This window comes from Onychostoma macrolepis, chromosome 14 (genome assembly GCF_012432095.1).
Source record: "Onychostoma macrolepis isolate SWU-2019 chromosome 14, ASM1243209v1, whole genome shotgun sequence".
Lineage (NCBI taxonomy): Eukaryota > Metazoa > Chordata > Actinopteri > Cypriniformes > Cyprinidae > Onychostoma > Onychostoma macrolepis.
The window spans coordinates 19340834-19366805 of NC_081168.1; the positions used below are offsets into that span (position 1 = coordinate 19340834).

General features: G+C 36.3%; 1 protein-coding gene across 1 annotated transcript in view; it reads right to left on the reverse strand.

Annotated features, from left to right (window-relative positions):
- LOC131553845 (complexin-1) overlaps positions 1–25972 on the reverse strand; it is a 56916-nt gene that overhangs the window by 12156 nt on the left and 18788 nt on the right. Inside the window, exon 3 of the mRNA XM_058798776.1 lies at positions 2145–2320. Within this exon, the coding sequence (XP_058654759.1) occupies positions 2145–2320 (176 nt within the window). The remainder of the gene's footprint in view (positions 1–2144; positions 2321–25972) is intronic.

Below are 25972 nucleotides of genomic sequence, written 5' to 3' on the forward strand. Positions count from 1 at the left end.
TTGGTAATACACTAAGACGTCATGGTTTGAAATCATGCATGGCACGGAAGGTTCCCCTGCTTAAACCAGCACATGTCCAGGCCCGACTTAAGTTTGCCAATGACCATTTGGATGATCCAGAGGAGTCATGGGAGAAAGTCATGTGGTCAGATGAGACCAAAATAGAACTTTTGGTCATAATTCCACTAAACGTGTTTGGAGGAAGAAGAATGATGAGTACCATCCCAAGAACACCATCCCTACTGTGAAGCATGGGGTGGTAGCATCATGCTTTGGGGTGTTTTTCTGCACATGGGACAGGGCGACTGCACTGTATTAAGGAGAGGATGACCGGGGCCATGTATTGTGAGATTTTGGGGAACAACCTCCTTCCCTCAGTTAGAGCATTGAAGATGGGTCGAGGCTGGGTCTTCCAACATGACAATGACCCGAAGCACACAGCCAGGATAACCAAGGAGTTATAGCTCAAACTCCGTGTTTCTCAGCGACAGGCCAGAAACCTGACTGATCTAGAGAAGATCTGTGTGGAGGAGTGGGCCAAAATCCCTCCTGCAGTGTGTGCAAACCTGGTGAAAAACTACAGGAAACGTTTGACCTCTGTAATTGCAAACAAAGGCTACTGTACCAAATATTAACATTGATTTTCTCAGGTGTTCAAATACTTATTTGCAGCTGTATCATACAAATAAATAGTTAAAAATTCATACATTGTGATTTCTGGATTTTTTTTTTTAGATTATGTCTCTCACAGTGGACATGCACCTACAATGACAATTTCAGACCCCTCCATGATTTCTAAGTGGGAGAACTTGCAAAATAGCAGGGTGTTCAAATACTTATTTTCCTCACTGTATATATATATATATGTGTATGTGTATGTGCATGCGTTTTTGTGACAAATGAGGACATAAATTTGTATAATGACAAGGGTATGACAGGTATTACAAGGAGAAGGTGACTTTTCAGGACATCACCCCATGTCCCCACTTTTCAAAACGCTTATAAATCACACAGAATGGAGTGTATTGAAAATTTGAAATAGCACAAAGTTTCCTGTAAGGGGTAGGGTTAGGTGTAGGGCAATAGCACATACAGTTTGTACAGTATAAAAACCATTACGCCTATGGGATGTCCCCACTTTTCACAAAAACAAACGTGTGAGTGTGCATGTGTGTTTCTTGTTTTAATCCCTTAATTTTAATACATTTTTCAGAAAACAAGACTTAATATCTGAAGTCATTTTGCTTCTAAAGTAAATGTATCCTGATTTGAAAATGTTTAGATTTTTGCATTTGTAAGTCAAGACCAAATTACTCAGTAGGAAAATCATTTTTCTGCACTGTAAAACAGTTTGAAAACCTCTGGTCTGTTTTATTATCATTGATATATTATTATAGTTTTTGTTAATATTTTTAATTAGATTGAATTGTTATATTTTCTTCTATATAAAATAATATATATATATATATATATATATATATTTTTTTTTTTTTGTGATTTTGTGATTGTGATTTATTAGATTTTAAATGTGTAAATATAATATAATATAATATAAGGCACCACTTTATTTCGATAGTCCACTTTAGACATTCTACTAACAGTAAGTAACTTTGCAACTACATGTCAACTAGCAGACATTAGAGTATTAGTAGACTGTCTGCTTAATATCTTCTAACGCTTTATTTTGATAGGTCCACAACATACAACATACTGACTATGAGAAACTTTGCAAGTATGTGTCAACTTATTCTACTAACCCTAAATCTACCCTACTGAGAGTTAGTAGACATGTAGTTACAAATTTACTTATAGTTAGTAGAATGTCTAAAGTGGACTATCAAAATAAAGTGTAACCTAATATAATATAATATAATATAATATAACATAATATTTTCTTAATTAGTTTATTTATTAGTTTTAGTTTAGTTTTAGGTATTTTGGTACTTCAACTTAAACTAAATGAAAATGATAAAGGCTGCCATGGCAACTAGCTGAAATAAAATAAGTTTAATAAGTTTAAGTTTTCTTTCTATGTTATTTAAGTGAATGTTAATGATAATCACCCTGGCCTAGATTATCATAAGTGATCATATAAACATTTTGACACCTCATAACAGTGAATAATTATTTCACGGTACATTTACCTTGTCCCTGATGCCCTGTCGAAGCGATTCCCTCTCCGCTTCCATTTTTGCATACTTTGCCTTCCTCTCCTCCTCCTGTTGCCTGAGAGCTTCCTGTCTTTCTTCCTCCTTTCTCTCGGCATCAGGGTCCTTCTCCTCCTCGCCCCCCAGCATTTTCCCCATGTCTTTGGTCGCCCCTTTGAGACAAAAAAAAGGAGAGAATCAGGAACAGGAAATCACGGACTGCATACCGGTCGCAAAAAGGGACTTCCAAAGACATTTGGAGAATAACCTCTAACACAAGGTGAACTGAAAAGCTGATAAATTAGTTCTCACTGTCATCCAGTTTCTTTTAAAAATACTCTCAATGACGACTGCCCTCTTTGTTGGCAAGACATGCAAGTAGGACAGCCGCCAAGAAAAGAACAATGGGTCAGATCGTTATAACAAAAGGACTCCATTAGGGCCATGAGAATACAGGATTTTGACAAAGCAGATAATAAGTTCTGATTGCATCCGCTGCTCACATTCATCAGTCATCATACCGCTTGTTAGCGCTCCGCAGTGTGACTATGTGAGACTATCTCTCCACTGATTGGTCAAACCGTATTATTGAAACACAATGTTAGGTTGTGTCAGGCTTACTTTTGTTAATGAGGGAGTAATTGGAATTTAGCAAAAGACAAGTGCTTAAAATCATACATTCAGTATCCCTTCGAGAGCAGCCAGCTAATACGATCCTAATATACAGACTCTGACACTGAATATACTATTAAATCAGGGGAAATAGTGGTAATAATGCATTGATTTTGCATAAGATGAATATTCACTGTCATGATATTGTGTTGTAGGTTTAGAAAAAAAAAAAAAACTAAAACTAATCTGCATATGCATTCATTTTAATATGTTTCAGTGTTAACAACTTTGCATTGCGCCACTTTCTGTACATATTCATTTAGCAGATGCTTTTTCCCAAAGCAACTAACAAATGTAAAGTATTGTAGCATCAGAACGAGTCAGACAAAACTAAGATTCGATCAGGACATCGAAACATGAGGAGCTGAAATTCCAGGAGAACAGGACAACGTCGTAAAGATTCCTATCTCCGACTTCTGGAGCAAGCCTAACCAACAAGCCTCTTTCACAGAACAGCTCGCAACATTAAGACAAAAGAACATTTATTGATAAGTCCAACGCAGGAAGGAGATCGTCAAATTTGGGGTAAATAGTCAAGATTAATGGTCAAAGAGATGGCCATCACATGTGTTCCACAAGAGAAATCACAAGCTTCTTTAGATTGACTTTTCCCCCACACATACAAGACAAAGGCTGAGACTGAAATTCCTTTGTCCAAAGAACATGTCTTTGGTCTCCACAGAACTATACAGAGACTTTCTTTTTCATATGCACGTAAAATCATCCTAAAAGGACATTTCTAGGCATAACACTATATTATGTATGTAACCCACACATTAGATTATCATGTTTTAAGCACATATTATGTGTCTTTTTAATAACTATTGAATGACTTTAAGGTTTATTTGTGTTTGGTATGTATGAGCTTGACAATTCTAGCTTGAAACGTTTCTTCCAACTGATTCTTTGTCAAATGTATCATATTCTGGTTATAGAAATCACATCCGAAATTATACTTTGCAAGAGTGTGTAAAATTCAGACCATGTGACTGATAACATGCTGATTTATGATGGAAGGAACAACCCTAGCTAAGATAATAGTCTATCTAATTGGTCAAGACACCAGATGGGATGTGTCCAAAAGCCGAGTTTAAAACCTCAGGACACCATCAAATCTCCCTTTCTTCCCTTCTTCCCTTCTCCTCTTCTTCTTCTCGCCACCGCGTTTTGACGCTGTTTTAGCGCTCTTTGAGCGTGCTCTGGCCTACAGGCCAGTTGCTACTTAACACCACGATGAGAGAAAAACCACCTAGTCTCGTTACTCAATTTATTCTTTTACTTTAGTTTCTTTTCTTTCCGTTGAGTCTCGTGTTCAAAAGTTAAGTTTGCCGCAAAGTCCAGCTCCGACTGCACCCGCTTCAAACTTCAACCAGCAACTGACTCCAAGACCATCCTCAGCCAACGCCAAACCATTGGCTTCCCAAGACATCACTTCAAAGACTACTGAACTTCCAGCCAATCACCAACTCGGAAAACCCCTTTCCTGCAACGACGACGAAGACAGAAGGGAATCCCTGTAACACAAGGCAACGCAAGTAAAACAACTCCAGATTCTAACTGAACTGGTGCATTTAATATAAATTTTAGCCTCATTGAGAAACTCAATGCGAGGGTTAATTACGTGATTGATGGTTTGTTCAGGTCTATGCAATAGCACATATTGCTATAAACTTGGGATTTCACATTCTCATTCTCTAAACTCATCCTTTCTCTCTTTCTGCAACGTGTGAATGTGTGAATGCGTGTGTTCATGTTAGATTAGTTTGTCTTAGGTTTATATAAATAAAGTCTTATTTATATTCAAAAGAGAAGTATCTTGTGTTTTGTGCTTACAAGTTAATGTCTTAATCTGCCGATCTGGTTACTGTGCTTATTAATAGTGTTTTCACTATATTTTGGATTTTAATATCCAGTGCAGAATTAATGTTATACGGCTCGTTCAGTGAATCGCTGCCGACTCAGTGAACAGCCGCAAAACAGTGATTCTGTTCAAATTCTATAAAATCATAAATGATTCCCTTTGAGCTAAATTAAAATTATATTTATGTATCAAACCCTACAGTATAACAGATTTTTTATAATGTATATGGAATTAGTGCACTAACAGTATTGAATCAAGTGCAAAAAGATCCATGTTATGGTCTTTTTTAATTCATTTGATGAATTAATGCAAATGTAAAGCAGAAATATGGCCATTTAGTCACAATAAGCTTTCAGATCTGAACATTATTTGTGACATGATGTAATTATATTAAATCAGAGCAGAAAGTCATGACATCAAATGTTGCACTGGGCAAAATATTTTACTCAGGATTTTTTAGTTTCCCAATACAAAAATCTAAATCTCCTTGAGTCAAGATACATTATATTTGATATATCAAGATACAAGGTACTTGAGATGCAAATTAAACATATGAAGTTTTGAACAAATTTGAGGTTATGAAGTCATAAAATTGTACAAAATGAACTGTATTCATGCTTAAAACAAGAACAAACTTTTGTCAATGGGGAATGAAAACTTGTTTTCCCTTTGAGTTAAGTTGTTTTTTTTCTGAGCCCACTGGCAGATATTTGTTCTTGTTTTGATCATAAACTCACTTGTTTGATAAATTTCTCATAAACCAAGACTTCTTATTTTATTATGCCATTTTTCCTCTCAAGTAAATATATCTTGATATAAGAATCTTTAGACATTTGCACTTGAAAGCAACCAAAATACTGATAAAGATCATCACTTTTTTTTTTGCGGTGTGAACAGAAGTACAGTAAAAGTTATTTCCATAGCAGAGCTATTCAAGCTTCATTCTTTTCTTTCTTTTTTTTTTTTTTTTGTAAAATGAATTAAAAAGTAATGGAGATCTGTTGGAAGTTATATTTTCAAACTTTGAAGCATTGCTTATACAAGACATACCTTTATAAAACCTGCAGAAACTGGATAAAAGTGTCTGTCAGTGGAATGTAATAAGATCTGATGATACTGTAAGAGGTTGATAAAACAGATTTTACCACTATTTATCTGAAGCAACTAAAATTCCATTTATGTTACACATTTTTTTATACCCATTACTGTGCCATTGCTAATGCCACGCTCTACAGTGTAAGAAAAAAAATCCATAGAAGAAACAGAAAAGGTACAGAACATTATTCGTTAAGTTTATGGACATTTCCCTTAACCCTAAAATCCATATATACAAAATACAAATAGATATACTGTAGGTGACATTCTAATGAAGTAGCATCATGACACAATCTGTATTGTTAAAAGCGTTATATAAATAAAGGTGACTTGACTTGACATCAAGAAAAATGCAGTAATTTTAAAAGGTTCTCCTGTTGTTTCCAATGATTTATTTGTATTGCCAAAAATCTTGTGGTCAGTAATGCTGAACTCAAATAATAGTACAAATAGCCACATTCAAAAGTATACTTTTTGTCCCACTGCCACCTTTGTGTCTGAGTTACTGTAGGCTGACATAGCAGAACAGAAGTTATCCAAGTTCATGCAATATGTATTCATGTCACGTCAGTTTGTGCTGGGAGACAGAACGGCATGTAAATGCATGAAGGGTTCTGTTTTCAGTCCAGGAGTTTTGTTCTCCCTGGATCAGCAGTTGAGGCCGGCACACTGCCATTCCACCGGTCCATGAGGTCTGCGTTCAACCTGCGTGACACATGGTCTCGCATTTACTGCTCTCTAGCAATTGATTTTAATGAGGGCTGGGTCTCTCTGAGAGCAGAGATGTGTAAAGACTTCAGCCTTCAGATCTGACGATTCGCTTCTCTTTCATCAACCTGGGCTATTCGTTCACATCAAATGTATACATGAGGGTTAGGAGGACCCTTATCTTTACTCTGGAGAAGGTTGTTGAGCATATACAGTCATCTGCTTTTTGTCAGGTATTCATGAGAGACCCAGTTTGCAGTTAGTGCCCGCAAGAGTCTTAGCGAAAGCTGCTAATAACTAGATAGTAAGAAAGTTAAAGTCACAAAAACATTGCTGGTCTACAATTCATCTTTCTACATAATTCATTTTTGATGTTTTACTGTAAAACATAAACCCTTAAATTGATGTAAAAGCAACAGTTTAGGTTTTACAGAATTCAAACTCAAATTTACCATATAAAAGGTATGTTTTACTGATATAGTGTTAATGTTCTATCTAAAGTATGGTTATACCATTTATTTTGAACTGATATAATACCGTAATACAGTACATAATAGTATAATATAAGAGACACACGATTAGTTCATCACGTGACACTACACTTATGCAGTAAGCATTAATTTAACAACAAAAGAGGTAACATAAAAAACTAAATGTATATAATTAAAAACAAAAACTATCATGAAACATAATTATTTAAACAGAATACCATCAAATGTAAAATTGTGGGAATGTCAGTTTATGGTTTTTCTCTGTAAATTCTAAGATGACTGTTCGTTTTTACCATTCTGTGTATAGTAAGGAAACTTGCCGTTAACAAATTAACTTTTTATTTTTATTTATTTATTCATTTATTTAATTTATTTTTACTAAGGCCAAAACAGACTAATAGCGCATGCTAACCCTTTTCGGTCAAAAAGACTCCGCAATCAACTGCAAATTCACTTTCAGTCTGACTCCATCTGTTATAGGATGCCCACTTTTTTGTTTCAATTCATTTTTGATGAATCTAAGTTCAGCCCTACGTTTTGTTCTCAGAATATCCTGTTTTTGAAAGTAAAATGTACTGTAAATGGCATTGGTTGATTTTAAATTTAGCTGCATGATGTGAGGTCAGAACATATCACAAACTGGTTGACGTTTCAGTGTGACTCACTTCAGTCTTTCTGTAATTCCAACGAAATGAAACAATTATCCGCACTCGTATCACACTGAAGCCAGCCATTCAGCTTTAGCACAATCAATAGGTTAGTAAGAGGCAGAATTGTACAGAATTGTCACTTTATGAGCTTGAACAAAGCATGCCCATAAGGACTGTAGGCTTACTACTGCTCTCAAATTGACTTCTGAGAAGACAGAATGAGTCTGTGCAAAATGGGAAAATGGGAGGAAACATTTGTCTCCATCTTTAAAATCCATTTATTTAAGAACAGTTGATATGGGGTTTTAATTTTAGGGTTGGATCAACCTATGAAAACTGACTCGGTGGTGACTGAACTGAAACTACCCACTAGGGAATCCACGGAAAGGACTAGCTGACATAACTGAAAACTTGCTGAATCCGAGAGATTCTGTAGAGAGCTGTCATCCTGAATTACCAGTCAAGTGCAGAGTATATCCCTGTACTGAACAGCTTTAGCAAACTCGAGTTTTGAAATGAGAATAGCTGTGTATTCACAGAGAATATCTTTGGCTGCAGAAGGTAAATGTCTTGAAAGTACAAATAGTGCTTCACAGCAAAGTATATTTTGCTTCAAAACACTCTTTTGAATAGCTCAGAATGCTGTGTATTTGTATCATTGCAGTGTAGGAGAGAATAAAGTAACACATGATATTTGTGGTTTGAATTTCGCGTGGCACTCATTTAAATGGACCAAACCAAAAGACATTTTTATAAATTCTGTGGTTATATTATAAATAGTTTATCATTTTAAGAGAGTTTGGCATTTAAATCAGTATATGTAACCTATTTTATGTACTGTACTTTTGCAATGTGATACATTTCTAAGTACAAGAGGATATTCAACAGGTAAAAACTCCAGAGTAAAAGCCCATTCACACCATAACTATAACTATAATGTTTTATAATCATTCTCATTCTGTGGTAATAGTGAAGTCCATACCATGACTATACAGTAACACTAATGACACAGATAAAAAAAAGAAAAGCAAAAAAGTTCAAATTGTGAGATAAAATGTTGCAATTACATTCATTCATTCATTCATTCATTCACATGGCAGAAATGGCCTTCCGCAGAATCCATCCTCAGTTGTTGGAGTGGATGCTAATATACCAAGAAATACCAAGGGTTCACACAAAACAAGGGGAGTCTGCTTTTAGCTATTATGCTGCCCGCAGTTGGAACCAGCTTCCAGAGGAGATCAGATGTGCTAAAACATTAGCCACATTTAAATCCAGACTCAAAACTCATCTGTTTTGATTTTATTGTTGTGATTATTATTATTTTTCATTTCTTGTTATTATTATTATTATTATTTTTAATGACTATTTCACTTCCTTTTATGTAAAGCACTTTGAATTACCACTGTGTATGAAATGTGCTATATAAATAAACTTACCTTGCCTTGCCCATACAGTAGTTATTGATATGATTATCTTTATAGTCATAATTTTTGGTGATGGGCCTTTTAGACTTGATTATATCCATTGGGAATGTATTTTAAGACTAAACTGAATCTAAATAAAAATGAAAAAAAAAATACTCATAATAAACTAAAAAACAGATAATAAACTTGGTTGGACCATATGCTCTAACCAAAGAATTTTGAAGGAAAAACTTGTTTCAAACATACATAACTACATCCACTCAACTTTCATTCCAATTAATATTAACCATATTTTCACCAAAGTTTTTGAAGATCACAGGCGAAAGCCATCGCTCTGTTCTCCCGTTTGAACTCTAGTGTTTTTCATTGTCTGTTTTTAATTAGCGCTGTTTTCACTGGCTTGGCACTGGCTCTTGTCTCAGCTCCTCTGCAGCACGCGCTGTTAATCTGCGCTCCTGAGGCTAATTAGCTCATCTGATCGTGACAAAGTCGCCACGTGACATACAAACTCTTTACGGCGTCTCTGTGCAGCATAGCGTTATCTACTGCTCAGCCGCTCATGCAGACCAGACCAGAGTCCCTGAAGTAGATCTATTCATAACAAGCAGCTACCATGCTAAAGCTACACTGTTCAAGGGTCTCCTCTATGTGTCATTGAGCGTCTGTCGGCCGGGAGGCACTGAAAGACGCCAAAGTGATGCTTGAATTTGGAAATGGTACAGTCACATGGGCTGGAAATGGACTGTGTTACATAAAAAGAGTGTGTTTGCGTAAGTCTGTTGTAACAGGAAAAGTGATGGAGATGGCATACTTGACAGGTGGCATATCCTCATACCTTTGTGTGGTTGTCAGTGTGTGTCTATGTGCCCTTACTGTGAGAGGAAGTGTGGGTAGATGAGAACAAAATGTGCCACTCTTTACCCGAGTACCTGTATAGAAAAGGAAAACATAGCCGTAGGGCCATGCAGTATGTGTCGTGTGATAGTTGAAATGTGTCAGCTGGCAGAGAATTTGCTAAACCGTTTATACCACAGTAGCAACCTGGTCTCATAAAAATACGTACCTCTGCCACTTTTTGTGCGACACCGTTTCATGTACCTTGCTGCACGTTTCGCCGCAGTTTCAAATAGAAATATCCACTGAGTGGCGCTAAACCACAGGTTCAATATGTGAACCCTGGCACGTTTTTATTATGTAGATATTGGTACGTATTGCTGTTTTTTTATTACGTTGCTTCAGATACGTATTGCGGCGGTTCAGAATTCAAATATCTGGGGACTGTCGCTAAAGGTTAATGCTCTATGGTATTAGAAATATGCCCTACACCAAATCCAGCCCTAAACCTACCCGATAGTGTTAACAAATGCAAAATTGATATGAAAACATATTAGCTGATGTAACTGTGCTATTTTAACTTCCCTTTACACAGATTTTAACTGCTTTGTCGAACCGTAGTTACATGGGATTCGAACCGGTGCTTCTCGTCTCCTAAGTCCGTCTCCGTACTCCGTGAGCTACCGAACAAAGTTATGATCTATGAAAACCCATAGATATGAAGCTGGATGTGTGCGATGCTAACGTTCAAAAGCATCAGTTTTCAAATCTCCCAGCATATTAATATTGTTTTGAAGTCATAGCATGATATTCTTCAAGTAATTGTGCGAAAATTACGCTTTATTAATCGCAACTCTGTAAATTTGTGTGAAAGTGTTCAATTATTTTGGAAACTGCAGTGATATGTACTTATTGGTACGTATGACACGTCATGCTAAAAAGTGCACCCAGGTACGTAAATGCCATGAGACCAGGTAGCACAGTAGATATATTTGTGCAGCTACATATTATCTTCCCTAACCAGCGTGTGAAGGGCCAGGAAATGGGACTGATTGTGTATCTGTATAATCTGTATAAGGAAATTAAGGAAAAGGATATCAGAAATATGTTTTGTTGCCATTTTATCTATCTATCTATCTATCTATCTATCTATCTATCTATCTATCTATCTATCTATCTATCTATCTATCTATCTATCTATCTATCTATCTATCTGATGTTGTTGTTGTTGTTGTTTTTCTTCTCAGAATTGAGAGACATAAACTCAGAATTCAGAACTTTTTTCGTGCAATTCTGAGTTTACATTTCACAAAAAATTTGAAAATTGTGAGAAAATGACGCAATTAACTTTGTAAGTCACTTTGGATAAAAGCATCTGCTAATTGACTAAATGCAAATGTAAATCCCCCACACCATGTTATTAAAGATTTTTTACCAGTGACTGGTGATTATAGTTTGAAGATTATTATTTTTGGTCTTAAGTTTTAATAAAGTTGTAAAAGGTATATTATAAGAGGTAGATTTATTTGTTATGAAAAATCATACCTTTTGACCAGGGGCGGATCTAGAAAATAATTTTTAGGGTGGCAAAGGGGTGGCACGGGGTCTATGAGGGGTGGCAACACCAAAGCAAGCCCCCATCCATAGTTTTTGGGGATTGATTGTCTGTCATGCACAGTTGTTCACAAATATTGCATTACCATTAAGTAATCATCTATACTGTTTAAAATGAAAATTTTTCAATATCCATCATGGCTCAAAGTCAATACACAATATAAAAAACTTCAACAGGTTCTAAATGTTTCTGAGCTTGTATCACTATAGAAGACATGCGGTTCTATTAATATTACATAGGCTACTTAGATGGTATAAATCATGTTTTAGTGCAAGTTTAAGAGTAACACTTTTGAATTTTCTAACATTAGAAAGAAATACAATAATATCAAAGCATTGCAACTGGATCAGTTTTGAAAACAATGTTTGATTTTCTGTTATTACCAAAGGTGGGAATGTCTGTAATCACCCAGAACACACTATAAATTGTCTAGCAACACCCCAACAACTGCAAGAGCCTAGCAACCACCCAGAACATCCTAGCAACACTTTAGCAAACACCTAGAACATCTAACTGACCAAACTATTTATGTTTCTTAAACAAAAATTTAAGACAAGCCAGCATAAATGTGTCTATCAAACTTTTCAATCTAGTTATTACAGGTATTCTTAAATACTTACACACAATTCAAATACACAGATGACTTTCCTGCCCAGTGCAAACTCATGAGATCAATAACACTTAAAAAACTCTTAGGATTAAGGAATTATTATTGCAGCTCAATGTCTATTACAGTATACAACATAAATTAAATTACAGATAATAATAATAATTCAGCAATGAACTTTGGGGAACAGATCATTTTCATTTTACTACTGTAAAGTAATCTTGCAGTAGATGAAAAACACTAGAAAAGTTCAAATACCAAAGAATTGTATATGAACAAAATAAAAATAAGTAAATTCAGCATCCACTGTACATTTGGTCAAATTTCATTACAGTATACAGCAGTTTCCTGGTCTCCTGACACAAGACTAGCTATAGGCAGTCATTTCTCAGTTCTGAAAACATGCAGTAGCTACACATAAAAAATGATTACAAATAAAATTTGACAGTCACACGTTTGAAGGTGTACAACATGTAGAATATGTAGAATATGGAAATTTCCATCATCTAATGTACTGGTACTGTACTGTAATTATACTGTGTAAAACCCATGTATATTATTCATTCAGCTCTCTCCTCTCTCCGTTGTTGGGATGCAGAGATTCTGATTGGTGTAATCAGTTTTGCTACCTAATGTTTAACTTAATCATTGTTAAACATTTTGAGAAACGAGTCTTTGTTTTGAGAACTGAATTAATTGTTTGGGAAAATGGACCAACTAAAATCAGTTAGCCTATATTATGTTAACAATCGAGAAAACGTCAATACAATATTCTTACCTAACTCTGCTATTAGTTTTCGTGATCTGCATCTTCTTATTGATTTCATGTTATTGTTTCGTCCGATATGGCAGAAAGGTCTCTATATCCATGATGAAAGTGGAGCGAGCGGTCGGAGAATCGATCACCAAACAATTACGGGATGAATCTCACTTATCTCAGACACATCCGGACGGGATTAGATTTCTCAGAGGACTTCTGAATAAACCGAGAATCAGTATCTGATTCACGAACAAATGCAAAAACAATTCGTATGGAATTGGAATTATTCATAAGAGTCATTTGTTAATGAAGCCGACTACACTGGGCGCGCTGCTTGCGCGTGCAACCATCGTGCACAGTTTAGTGAAAGACTTGTTTGCTTGTTTTTTGCCATTATTTTACGTTAGGCTGTCATCGCCGCGGCTGAAAAGTAGCACATGAAACACTGCTTACATTTATATTTTATTCTGTGATAATTCTGGGGTGGCACAGCTTTTTCTTAGGGTGGCAGTTGCCACCCCGTGCCACCCCGGTAGATCCGCCCCTGCTTTTGACAGAGAAAATAATATGGTTTACAATAGAGTACCTTTCACGTGTCACGTTTTCAATTCACTAAATTATTCAAAAATAGACATTCCTACTCAAGTAATCAGAAACCAATTTTCTCACTGAACATTCCTGAAAAATAATCATATATTGTGTTTTCTACTCTTATTGTGCATAAATGTATCCCACTACAATTTTCAAGGTTATTTTTCTCTCTGTGCATGTGTGTATCTGTGCCTGGGTGTGTGAAGGTCATCTGCACACTGAAGGACTGTGAGAGGGGTGACCAAGTCCCCCGTGGAGCCCGGGCACATGGAGAGAGCGCAAACTCAAGGACTCTGTGTTCCTTTCTTGCTCCATCTGTCTTTATCTCGCACCTGCTAAACAGCGAGAGCCCAGCGGCACACCCTCCTCCCTGCGAGGACATTAATGTCCACCGACAGATCAGATACCACACGGGACACCCACAAACACTGTCTCTTCCACAGTGCCACACAGCAGAGAGGGCACGACCTCTCCACTGCTCTCCATATGTTACCGGTAATCACGTGTCTCATGTGACGTATTTAATCCATCCCAATTAAATGATGATTTATGGTGAAGGTGCTTCAACCTTGAAAAAAATCCAATTAACTTTATGAGGCTTTAAAAACAGATTTTTTAAAACTTAGCATCCTGTCCTTGATTGTCTCTGTAACTCCAAAATAATGATGTCTTTGATCATAAAAAGTTTCATGAGCTCCTGAATTCTAGCAGATTCTGTTGGACAGTTTCTCTTCCTTTTTTTTTTTTTTTTTTGCTTACTATACCCTCCCAATTCCCAGTATTGAGGAAACCAAAAAGAGAAGAGCAGTGAGCAATCAGCTTCACCGGTGTGATATATGTGTCTTTCGGGAGAGGTCGCGTAAACTAAGAACTGTGCAAAAGCCTGGAGCCAAAATGGAAGGATTTGGACAGTATTCCATGCTCTAATGAGAGGTGGATATTTTTTTTTCTTTGGGACTGGGTTAAAGCAAGTGAGGTGTATCTTCTAAATCTCCCAAGAATAGATAGGAGAAGGTGTCAGGAGTGCTATCACGAAAGCCTTTTATCACCCATTCTCTGCCATTATCTTCCCTAACCAGCGTGTGAAGGGCCAGGAAATGGGACTGATTGTGCAGGGCTGGACTGATCCATCACTGCTCTGGGACACTTTACAGGTCGCTGTCTATCTGCAGGAGTTTAGCAGCCATCGTGGCCGTTAATTCATGATACATGACAATCTGTATAAGGAAATTAAGGAAAAGGATATCAGAAATATGTTTTGTTGCTATTTCATCGATCTATCTAACTATCTAACTATCTATCTATCTATCTATCTATCTATCTATCTATCTATCTATCTATCTATCTATCTATCTATCTGTCTATCTGTCTGTCTGTCTGTCTGTCTGTCTGTCTGTCTGTCTGTCATGCTATCTTTCTATCTTTCGATCTATCATTCTATTGCTCTTGTTCTATCACTCTGTCATTCTATCTATCTATCTATCTATCTATCTATCTATCTATCTATCTATCTATCTATCTATCTATCTATCTATCTATCGTTCTATCGTTCTATCGTTCTTTCTATGCCATCTGAATTCGCTTCAAGGTATCACTCATTTTCTCTTCTTCTAAATCATATTTGCAGCCTCTCTTCTCTCGTGCAGATCCTCCACCTTTAGTCGTGCGTGCTGGAAGTACTGCAGTCCTGGGCAGCTCAGCATGCTGATCTTGGTGGGCTGCCAGAAATCGTGTACGACTGTAGCTGCCTCTCTCACACTCTATTACTTTCATCTTGCTGGGTATAGAGTTATGGCAGGAAGGCAAGAGCACCTCGTCCCTCAGTACAGAGAAACAGACAGAACCCACTCCACAAAATCTTAACCTGGGGCGAAAGAATTATTCGAACGAAATTCAAAGTGCTGCCATCGTTGCCCAATGATTGCCCTTCACCACAGATGCCGTGTCATGCGTGAAGGCTCAGTATAGGGAAATGAGAAGGAAGAAAGTGGAAAGAGAGGATTGCTTTTGGGGACTGGAGTCCGTGGGATATTTAATCTTCAGCTGAAGGATTCAGGGACGCTACTTTGTCTCTGTAATGGAAGTCTGATCAGAAGAGCTTATGTTCTTGTAGCTTTGAAGATTCTTTCAAGGGTCTATGACGAACTTGTGTAATAGAACCTAGTGTGGTATCCTTGCATACCAATTACCAAGCATCTCAATGACACCTCCTGCCTAGTGTCCTCTGTTCCGGTGTCTAAAGGCATGAGGGAATATTTCATAGGTGATTATTTTTAAATTCAAAGGGTTAAAAATAGTTCTCCATTTTTGCTGGTCAGCTCAGATAAATGATCGAGGATATAAGCACTGAAAAGTGTGCAGAACAAGATTAATGGGGAGAAGAAAAAAAAAAAAATAACATTCTAGAGTCTCTAGGTCTTGAAATGCAATTGCTTCTCTCATGAGATTGTAAGAATGAATCATACACATTGATGTTTAGGAACTAAAGTAATTCATCACCTAAAAGCATCTTGACCGACTTTGCAAATGCCAAAGAAAGACCCACATTTCTTTAAAAAGTAAAATAAAATAAATACATATAAATAGAGAAAATTATGAGATGGCACCCACATTCTTATTTACTAAAGCATGTAGGATGTCAATATGTTGCCTTGGATACGTCAAATGCTTGTGGAGTTGTTAAATTATGCTGTTTTCGTTCATGTTTCTGTCATTTGTGACCTTGAACATTTTCATGAGACTATTTTTTTTCAGACAAGCTGTGCTCTTGTATTAAAATTTATATGGCAGTCAAACAAAGCAATGCTTTAAGGGTTTAACTGAAGAAACAGACAAAAAGCACCTAATCCAAAAGCATAAATTGGGCTGATAGATAGATAGATAGATAGATAGATAGATAGATAGATAGATAGATAGATAGATAGATAGATAGATAGATAGATAGATAGATAGATAGATAGATAGATAGATAGATAGATAGATAGATAGATAGATAGATAGATAGATAGATCGGATTTTAAGAAGAAAGTCTGCACACTTGTTTTTCCTTGTTTGATAATGATAAAATGCAAAATAATGAATTGTAAATGTAACACTTGTTTGAGTTAATTATCTAACTATAGCTAAATGTAGCTATAAATACCACTGAACAGATTATATAAGTCTCTGATAAATGAGCATTGGGACTGAATGTTATGTGCATTTTACATGAAATTAAAGTATATATATATATATATATATATATATATATATATATATATATATATGATTAAAAGAGCTTTGATAATTTTGTAGCTAGCAACACGTTTCACAGCATCTTCTGAGAGCATTTTGATGTTTCTCCACACCTGTGAACAAATCAAGAATTTGAAGAAAAAAAATAATAATTATAATAAGTCTGCCTACTCTGTGTAATTAAGGTATCTAACTCACCTATTTACTCTATAATTTAAAGAAACCCATGCAAATGAACTATAATGAGATAAGTCTCATTTCATTTGCATATCAGGTGCAGCTACACATGCCCCTAATTGTGGATTCGGCAGCCAATTAAAATCGCTTCTCTGGCAGGGTCACAGAGATGGAGCTGGTTATTAACACCTACTCTAACACATTTACACATTAGCATTCAACTAACCAGCAACTGGTCCGGACTTACTTACAAATTACATGCTGCATGTTTGCATTGTGTGCTCTCTTAATTGTCCTTGTCTCATGCAATTAGGACTTTTCTTTGGGCCAGCTAATTGGTATTAAGATTTTTAAGTCTGGAGTGTTTAAATTGGTTTTTTAACTTTCTTTTCAGACTTCTTATTTCCGACACTGGTGAAGTGTTAATAGGATGTCTTCTCAAAGAGTGCAAAGACGGGTTTGGAAATATCAAAAACAGCATTTGTTTGTGTTGTGTGCACTGTGATGTGAGTGTTCATGTGTGATTGCATCTTCTAGTGTGGTGTGCCGTCACCTAACACAATGTGAGAATAGATTCAGATGTGCAAATTAACACATACCTGTGCATTGCACTGTGTGCCTGCACTTCATCTGCAGTACAGTACATCTTTTGTACTTGCATATATACGCTGTAAAATATACCTCCATGATACTTTAGAGTAGCTTTTAATTAGGTTGTTTTAGACTAAAAGGCAACAGGGGCAACCAACAGGGTGGTATTAAAAGCACAGCGACAGGTTTTATTTCACTCTGTACTTCAACTATGCTCAGATAAAACTACTGGTGTGTTAATTTTTCATTAATTCAATACATTTAAGTGAAAACAAAACAGCACGTACATCATAGTGCCATCAAAAGGATCGTTTTATTGCATCACGGCGCCCTTTCACAGCTCATTAGAATTGCTTGAGCTCTCAGTGATGTTTGAGGTCTCACGTCTCAAATGCTTCTTCTAAAGCTCCTGGAAGAGAAATTAAAAAAGTAAATAAAAAGTATGAAATTATACTTTTGCTGCATAAAATTTAATATTATGCTATAAATTAATATTAATACCAATTAATACCAATGAAGGGGAAGTCGTGGCCTAATGGTTAGAGAGTCGGACTCGTAAATCCATCGGTTGCGAGTTCGAGTCTCGGGCTGGCAGGGATTGTAGGTGGGGGGAGTGACTGTCCAGCGCTCTCTCCACCCTCAATACCACGACTGAGGTGCCCTTGAGCAAGGCACTGAACCCCCAACTGCTCCTCGGGCGCCGCAGCATAAATGGCTGCCCACTGCTCCGGGTGTGTGTGCACGGTGTGTGTGTGTTCACTGCTGTGTGTGTGCACGTTGGATGGGTTAAATGCAGAGCACAAATTCCGAGTATGGGTCACCATACTTGGCTGTATGTCACTTCACTTTCACTTTCACTGAATTGGAATAGTAACTCTGATGATATGGTCTTAGAATACATCTTCGAAGGAAATTTATGCTCCATTTATGTACATAATAAAAAGTGACCTATAAAATAGCATCTTAGTAAGATAAGTCAAAAATGTGTTGTTGTTTTTTCTTTGTGAAAAAGTATTGAAACCCAATACATTTAGAAGTTTAATCTAGCATTTTCTCTCTCAAAAAAAGACATTCAGTCTTTGAATGCAGCCTTCAAAGGATGCAGTCTCTGAATTGGGACACAGCTATTACTTATTTGAGAAATCGAAGAGTTTTCGTTTCGTTATCTTTCTTCCTTTCATTGAGTTTCAATGTTTACTTTTAAGTGTAACGTTTTGCAGGTTTGGATGCTGTAGCAGCAGTAGTGCCAGTACAATTCTATGCGTCATATTTTCCTCATGACTGGAGGCCATGCTGTTGTTTTCACTGCTGAGCTCTGTCCTTTCTCATTTCTGGCTCTTATTTTTTACAGTAGATCATAATAGTATGTATTATTAACCTGTGGTTTCTAAATAATGAAAATTTGTACAGGGGAAATTGCTTCTTTTTTTCATAGAAGGAGTTTCGGTTAAGTTAACTGCTACATTACACTAGCTCTGCTTGTCACATGTCAGTATTAGGTAAGAGTGACTGATAGCTCATTACTGGGCCTGGTAAATGTCACAATAGGTTGAATAAGGTCAGGCTTAAGGTCCACTGACTGACACAGATAAAGGTCACAGAGAAAGGTCAGACTCAATGATTTGCCATTAGGACAGAATTACTTGAGCCCTCAAGAAACCAACAGCAGGGTGCTATGTTAAAGGAAAAAGACCAGATTCTTGCTTCTACTCTCTGTGAATCCAGGCAAAACACATACACATACAAATGTTAACAATTAAACATACATTGTTTCAGCAACGGTATTAAATGTGGAGCAAATGAAGTAGCTAACAATGAGATCAAAATTGTTTTCCTTTTGAATTGAGTTTATTTTTCATATAGCAGACTTTTTTCTTGTTTTAAGTATAAACTTACTCAATTCTGATCAATTTTCCAAAAAACAAGACTTAATACCTTAAGGTATTTAATCTATCTGAACAAAAGTCTTTGGATATTTGTATTGTAAAACAAGTCAAAAATAAGTAATCTCTCTTGGGAAAGGTTTGAGAAGGGAAGCATTATAAACTTTATAAGTCTGGCTCATGAATATTAATTAGGTGACATAATGTTCACCAAGTAGTCCTCCTGATTTGCTAATAGGTAGGAAGAAGGTTTTAATAAAGTCTCATAATTTGCTCAGAATTCCTCTGAAACCAAAATCCAGAGATTTCAATATAAGCTCAAATATTTCTTATTATATTGGTCAAAGACCAAATGACCTGAGCTTAGTTTTTCCAACTGTTTTTAAAACTCTTTTCTCCCTTTGAATGTCAACAATTGTCTTTTTCATTTCCTCTAAGAGGTTGTAGGAGAAGCACTGGAAACAGATCTTGATACTTGATACTTGCACCGAGAACTAGATATGTTTCGTGAGCTATAAATGAGAAAAATATTCTCATATTCTCCTCTGTTGTTCTCTGGCACTTGACTTGGCATTGTAAAGTATTAGCCGTCTAAATGTGCCTTTTCTTATTCTGTGCGAACATATCATCCTCCACTGTGACTCCCAGAAGTCAGCCGTTCTGATCTCGCAGCCGTTCTGATTCCCAAGATAACCAACATCATTATTCAAATTCGGGCTCGCCTACGTCCCTCCCAGCCTCTGCCTGTGTGTGACGGAATTTGTTTGCATTCAGCTAATCGTGAGATCTATGAAAACTCATTCGAGGACAATCCCATTCCCAGCATGACGCTCATGAGAACGCTACGGACGGGTCAGAGCGATACTCGAAAAGCTCTCGAGTGAGTCTCATCAGAATACATTATTCAAATGCACAGTGTTGGTTAAGCAGCTTGGTATTTGCCCTCCTCTTTCATCTTTTTCTCCCAGCAGCCTTGAAAAAAAGCCATTTGGCGAGACGTATTGAAGCATGCGTTGAGCCAATAAGCCAAGGTCAAGGACAATTGCGCTCCATGCAGGTCACGTCATTTGTCGATTCACAGGATTAGACTCACTTTATCTTGCCGACACCATTAAGGTGAAGCTGTGCTGTTTGGCTTGCTGAAAAGAACAGGGTAGCTGGTCACCACAAGGCTTCTTATCTAGTTAAACCAGAAATGAAAGTGCAGTATCACCAGTTTGACTGCATGGTTTTGTTGGTCCACCAGCTAGTCCGCCAACAATTGTATGTGTATATATATATACATACATATATATATATATATATATATATATATATATATATACTTGATTTAACTTAATATGTATATTAGGGCTGTCGATTTAACTAATTAATTTGTAGAATTTTTTAATGCAGTTAATGTTCCTGCCCGGGCCCAGAACTGTAGTCTGCCGATGCAGGATGACGTGATGTAACATGTTAGAATTCACTTATTATCCTCCTAAAAAATGGGAATAAAAGCAGAAAATGCCCCTGTATGGGTTTTGTACCATCCCTTAACCCACCTTAAACCTACCCATACCACCAAACCTGTCCCTAACCTTACCTGTATCCCACCTCAATAGCAGCAAAAGTGTTTGCAAATCAATATGAGCAAAATAAGTACATTGTACTTATTTTTTGATGTAAGTACATAGTAGTTAAGGCCACCTAATATAAAGTGGGACAAAATTGTCAATCCACAATCCTTATAAAGTCTGTATAGAGGCCCTTTTCTGTGTTGTTCTACATTATCTGATCCAGAAGAATAGCATTTATCTATTCTGTTCAAGGCGTTCAGGTATTCATCAATCTGGTAATTGCAGAGGGACAGGACCTTGACCTGATTATTTGCTTACAATCTGATTCAGAGTTATGCAGAGTCTCAATGAGGGTGTGATTCTGCAGCCGCTCTTCTCCGAGTCCATTAATCCAGTGTTAATATGACAGTTATAGCGTTTAGGGTTTTTTTCCTATCAGCCATCGAGGCCCCCGAAACCACAGCAATGCACAAACAACTCACAAGCATTTTGAGCCAAAAATCCTCATGTTCTCCATTACAATGGTGAGAAGGGTAGAGTGTGTACTTTTCGAGACAGTACTGTATTTCTAATTTTTGATTGATGATGAGTTGTTTTTAGCATCTTGTGATGCACATTGTCAAATTTTGAAAGCCACTGAAAAGAACAAGTGTTTATATTGACTCTGCATCTACTTTGTATGAATCTGAGTGGAAATTACACAATGGTGAAGCACATTTTTATCCATTAAAATTTGTCTCAAGCAGCCTAAATTACCTTCTGCCTTTTACCAAGCACAGTTAGCACAATGAAAATGCATCTTGATGACTATTTGTCTAAACTCAAGTTTAGAGCGCAAAGGTTTAGGCATTCAAGTTTTTTTTTTTTGTGACAAATAAAGGTATAATGAAGTATGACAGTTTATGTTTTTGTCAGTGTACCCTCACACAGTGATTTGAACGGAATGTGTTCAAGTAGCCAACTGTTGCTATGGTTACTCCATCTGGCCACAACAACTTTTGTTAACAAGCATCTATTTGGCGTCAAATAAAAATACTCTAAAAAATACTAAAAATACTAAATAATGTTGTTCAAATACTCAAGTTTTGTGGATGTGTATTTTTTTTCTTTTCTTTTTTTCAGCTTCATACACAAATTGACAATTCTTAACTGAGAACGCAGTTAATTTATTTTTAATTTCACATTTTATCGTAAATGTTTACATATGAATGTGAACATACATATTGAATAGTGATACTATATCACTCTCTAAGGCCTGTGATCGATATAAACTTCAAATCAAGATTTTATTGAATTTCATTTCAATTCATTTTGAAAACTATTTGCTTGCAGTCAAATTTTAATTTCTCTTTTGTGTCCTGTTTGTTACCTGACTTAAAATTCACAAATTCATTATTCTGATTAATTCTGAATGGTGCACAACCCTTTCTTCATAACATAATGAATATCACACACAGAAGATGACATTTACAATTAGAAATTGGGTCAGAACAATAAAATAATGCAATAGAATGATGTGAGCAACTCTCTCCACATTATGCACTAGTGTTATCTCAGTTATCTGTGTCAAGCTGTGCTGCAAGATGTACAGTGTACAAAATGTTCAAATGTTTCAAGGACAGTTGGTGACCTGACAAATATTCAGAGTTATTTCAAATGTCTTATTACTGAAAGTGAAGTTTCTATAACCGCTTGCCAAGCCTCTGAGATGGCAGTGTTTTAAATATCAAGAATTCCCCGATGTTAGTGACTGGACAAGGACATCGAAACAAAGAGAGCCAAGCAATATGTTATAGGTTTTGATATATGCTGACTCATTCACCATGACGACCTTCTTCTGGCTTGCCCAGGAATATCAATAGCTATATCTTGCAGAGCCAGGCTGTTTATTTCTCCCAGCGCTCCAAGTTTCCGTTTGCTATTGCCTCGTTTGGCTCATCTTTCACAGAAAATGTTTTCGACAAGGACAGCAGCAATGGTACAGGAATACCCAAAAGGCACAAGAGGGAGATCTTATTTTAACAGCTCTCCCCTTTTGTATTCAGACTTTAACTTTGTTCTCAAGGCTGTCAGGTTTTGAAGAGCAGTTTTGGGGTTTTTTAACATGTCAAAAACTTTGCTGCAGTCTTCATTCCTTAGTTAATCCACATTATTGGAAGTGTCCTTGAAAAGATTAAAATTATGTTCAAAATTAAAAAATTTCGCTAGGCTCCACACCTTTGGTTACTTTTGCTAACTTAACAGACCACCGATTGGGAATTATTTCTACAAATAGTGTGATTTTCAGTAAAATGTGTTCATAAAATGGTAAAAAAAAAAAAAAATAGTGAGCTAAAATGAATTGTGACAAGCATTTTATCTGTCATTTTTCTTTAAAGACATTGCTAATTTATACTGTTAAAAAAGAAATTATTTAAATTTGGGAAAAATTATCTATTATCACCAATATAAAAGTCCCAGCAACAACATTTGCATAAACTTTGCATAATTTCTGTAAAATAGCATTTATAATGATACATATGCATAGAACTTTTATAGATTTATAACATCAGAGCAAGTGGTTCTTTGGCAGATGGCAACAGTTGCTAATGCACGATTGGTTAGTAATTTTTTCAAGGTGGGGGTTTGCAAAGGGTCGAAACACACACACACACACACACACACACACACACACACACATATATATATATATATATATATATATAGTTTTTTTCAGTAATGACACAGAAGTCAACAGTTCTTAATGAACCTTTTGTTCAGTAGATAGCTTCCATAGATGTTAAAGTTGGAACCATTGAGTCTGTTTCTGAAGCAAGAATTGTGGAATTACCCGCCTGGCACTGTCTTCCAGGAAATGTACTTAAGACAGTACTGAATGGATAAAAGATGACACTTCCTATAGGATCATAGATTAACCTCTTGCAACTCGTTTAACCAGAAATCCTCACTTTTCATTCAGTCTTGCAGGCACATTAAGCATTGGAAGCCTTACATCACGATAGACCCGGAAAGCTCAGTCTCTCCTCGAGTTATCTGACTCAACACTCAATGAGCCATACGGTGAGTGTGTTGACCCTCTGGCCGTTGCTCAAAGACTCACACACAGTTGTTGCAGAGATGCAGTCGGTGTACACACTGCCATTGTCTGGATCTATTACATTCGTCATTACTGTAATGCATCTGACAGGACCTGCTCACTTGGAAGATTAACCTTTTTATCCTTGAGGGGAGACTGGCAAATGGAGTGGGCATGGTCTTCTGTGCAAGATGCTGAAGAAAGAACGAACATGAAAGTTGATTTATTTGGTGCCAGAACGACTTGGATTGTTCGCACATTTGTGTTAAAAGCCTAGGGCCGAACAGTACAATGACAAGTAGGCTCAAAGCAACACAAACAAAAGCCCACAACAGCCACAGCACCAGCATGACAACTAGTGATAAAACTAGCATACATCTGTTATTTGTCCGAATAGATCTGTCAAGAAAGTTCTAGAAATCTTAAGGGTGTTTCAGACAATGCTTTGTGTTTTTTTTTGTTTTTTTTGTCACAGCACCAACCCCAAATTGCTGTGCCAAGAGAATTCAGAAACAATGCAGTGCTAGAATGTCAAAGCGTGTTGTTTAGCAAAAGACAACCGATCATGAAATGCCTCAGTGTTTGTGTAATTAAATATTTATGCACTTTTTAGTCATCAAGATGTTCGTGTGTTGTGCTTAGTTTCAGTGGTTGAGCTGAAATATCCAACAGTGATTCAAATTCTCCTTTACATTCCATTTTTGTTAATTTCTAAAGAATTTAGAATCATCTAAAATCTGTATTTTAATACAGTAATTAAGCCCTTTTTTTTGTATTTTGTAATTCCAATAAGATATATTGGCTTAAGAAACAACACTACATAAGATATTAATATTTATTTTCAGACACCATATTGTAACATTAATTATTTTTACTGCTGCCACCATTACAAGCAATATACAAAAGATTAACCTGAGCTTATTGAAAAACATTTCTTTAAAGATTTATTATGTTGCTTCTTGCACGTTTTGCGACCATTTAAAAGTGAGATTTATATTGTGTGACATTAAAAGTGTGTTCAGTTTTATCTGAAACAGATTATTGTGAATCTGACAATATTTTATAATGTTGGTTATTCTGTATTCATTGCACAGTTCAAAAATGAAATGTCAGGTGAGTGGCGCTAAAATGTTAAAGCTCTGCTGTGTGTGAAAATATATAACACCTACCCTAAATCTTATCAATAGTGTAAAAGCAATTGTGAGACAAAAGCAAATTTGCTGGAGCAATCATGCCATTTTAGCTTGCTTTTTAAAGTCTTTGAGCTCTTTTATCAAGATTTGTATCTGGCCGCTCCACATAGCAAGAGCAGTACTGTACCAGGTGAGCTACTGAGCAAGTTTACTATGCCAGAAAAGCTGTACATATTGAGCTGGTTATGTGATGCAAATGTCAAAATATATTAGTTTACAAACATTTACAAGCATTTTGACACAATAGCATAGCATAGTATTTTGCAGGAACTGTGTGAAAATAAATCTTTATTAATCGTGTATAGCATAAGAAGATCCAATAATGTATATATCTGGAAACCCAGTGCGACATATGGTATATATAGTCCAACAATGGTAACCACACACAATTCTGAACCATTACTAAGAACACACCCTCAAACCAGTTTCATAAAATTTCTCTTTGTAAGCATTTTGACAAACCTGGTGGTATACCTCGCCCAGCAACAATGCATTATGGGAAACTGGTGGCACTACAGTCTCTTTAATAAAAATGTACTTTGTCTTACTGCACTGGCTGATTTTTTCACTCCCAAAAATCTGCCAGTATACGTTATACTCATGAAAAACAAGTTTTAATATCTTATGCAGTGTTGCTTCTCAAGTAAATGTGTCTAGTTGGATGTATTTTTAGATATATTTACTGGAAAACCAGTCAAAAAAATACTACGGTAATTAAAACTCATTAAGTCATTTTTGCAGCGTGAAGGAGAGTTAAAAATATGGGAAATTTTGAATTACGAGAGACTTTAGCACTGTGGG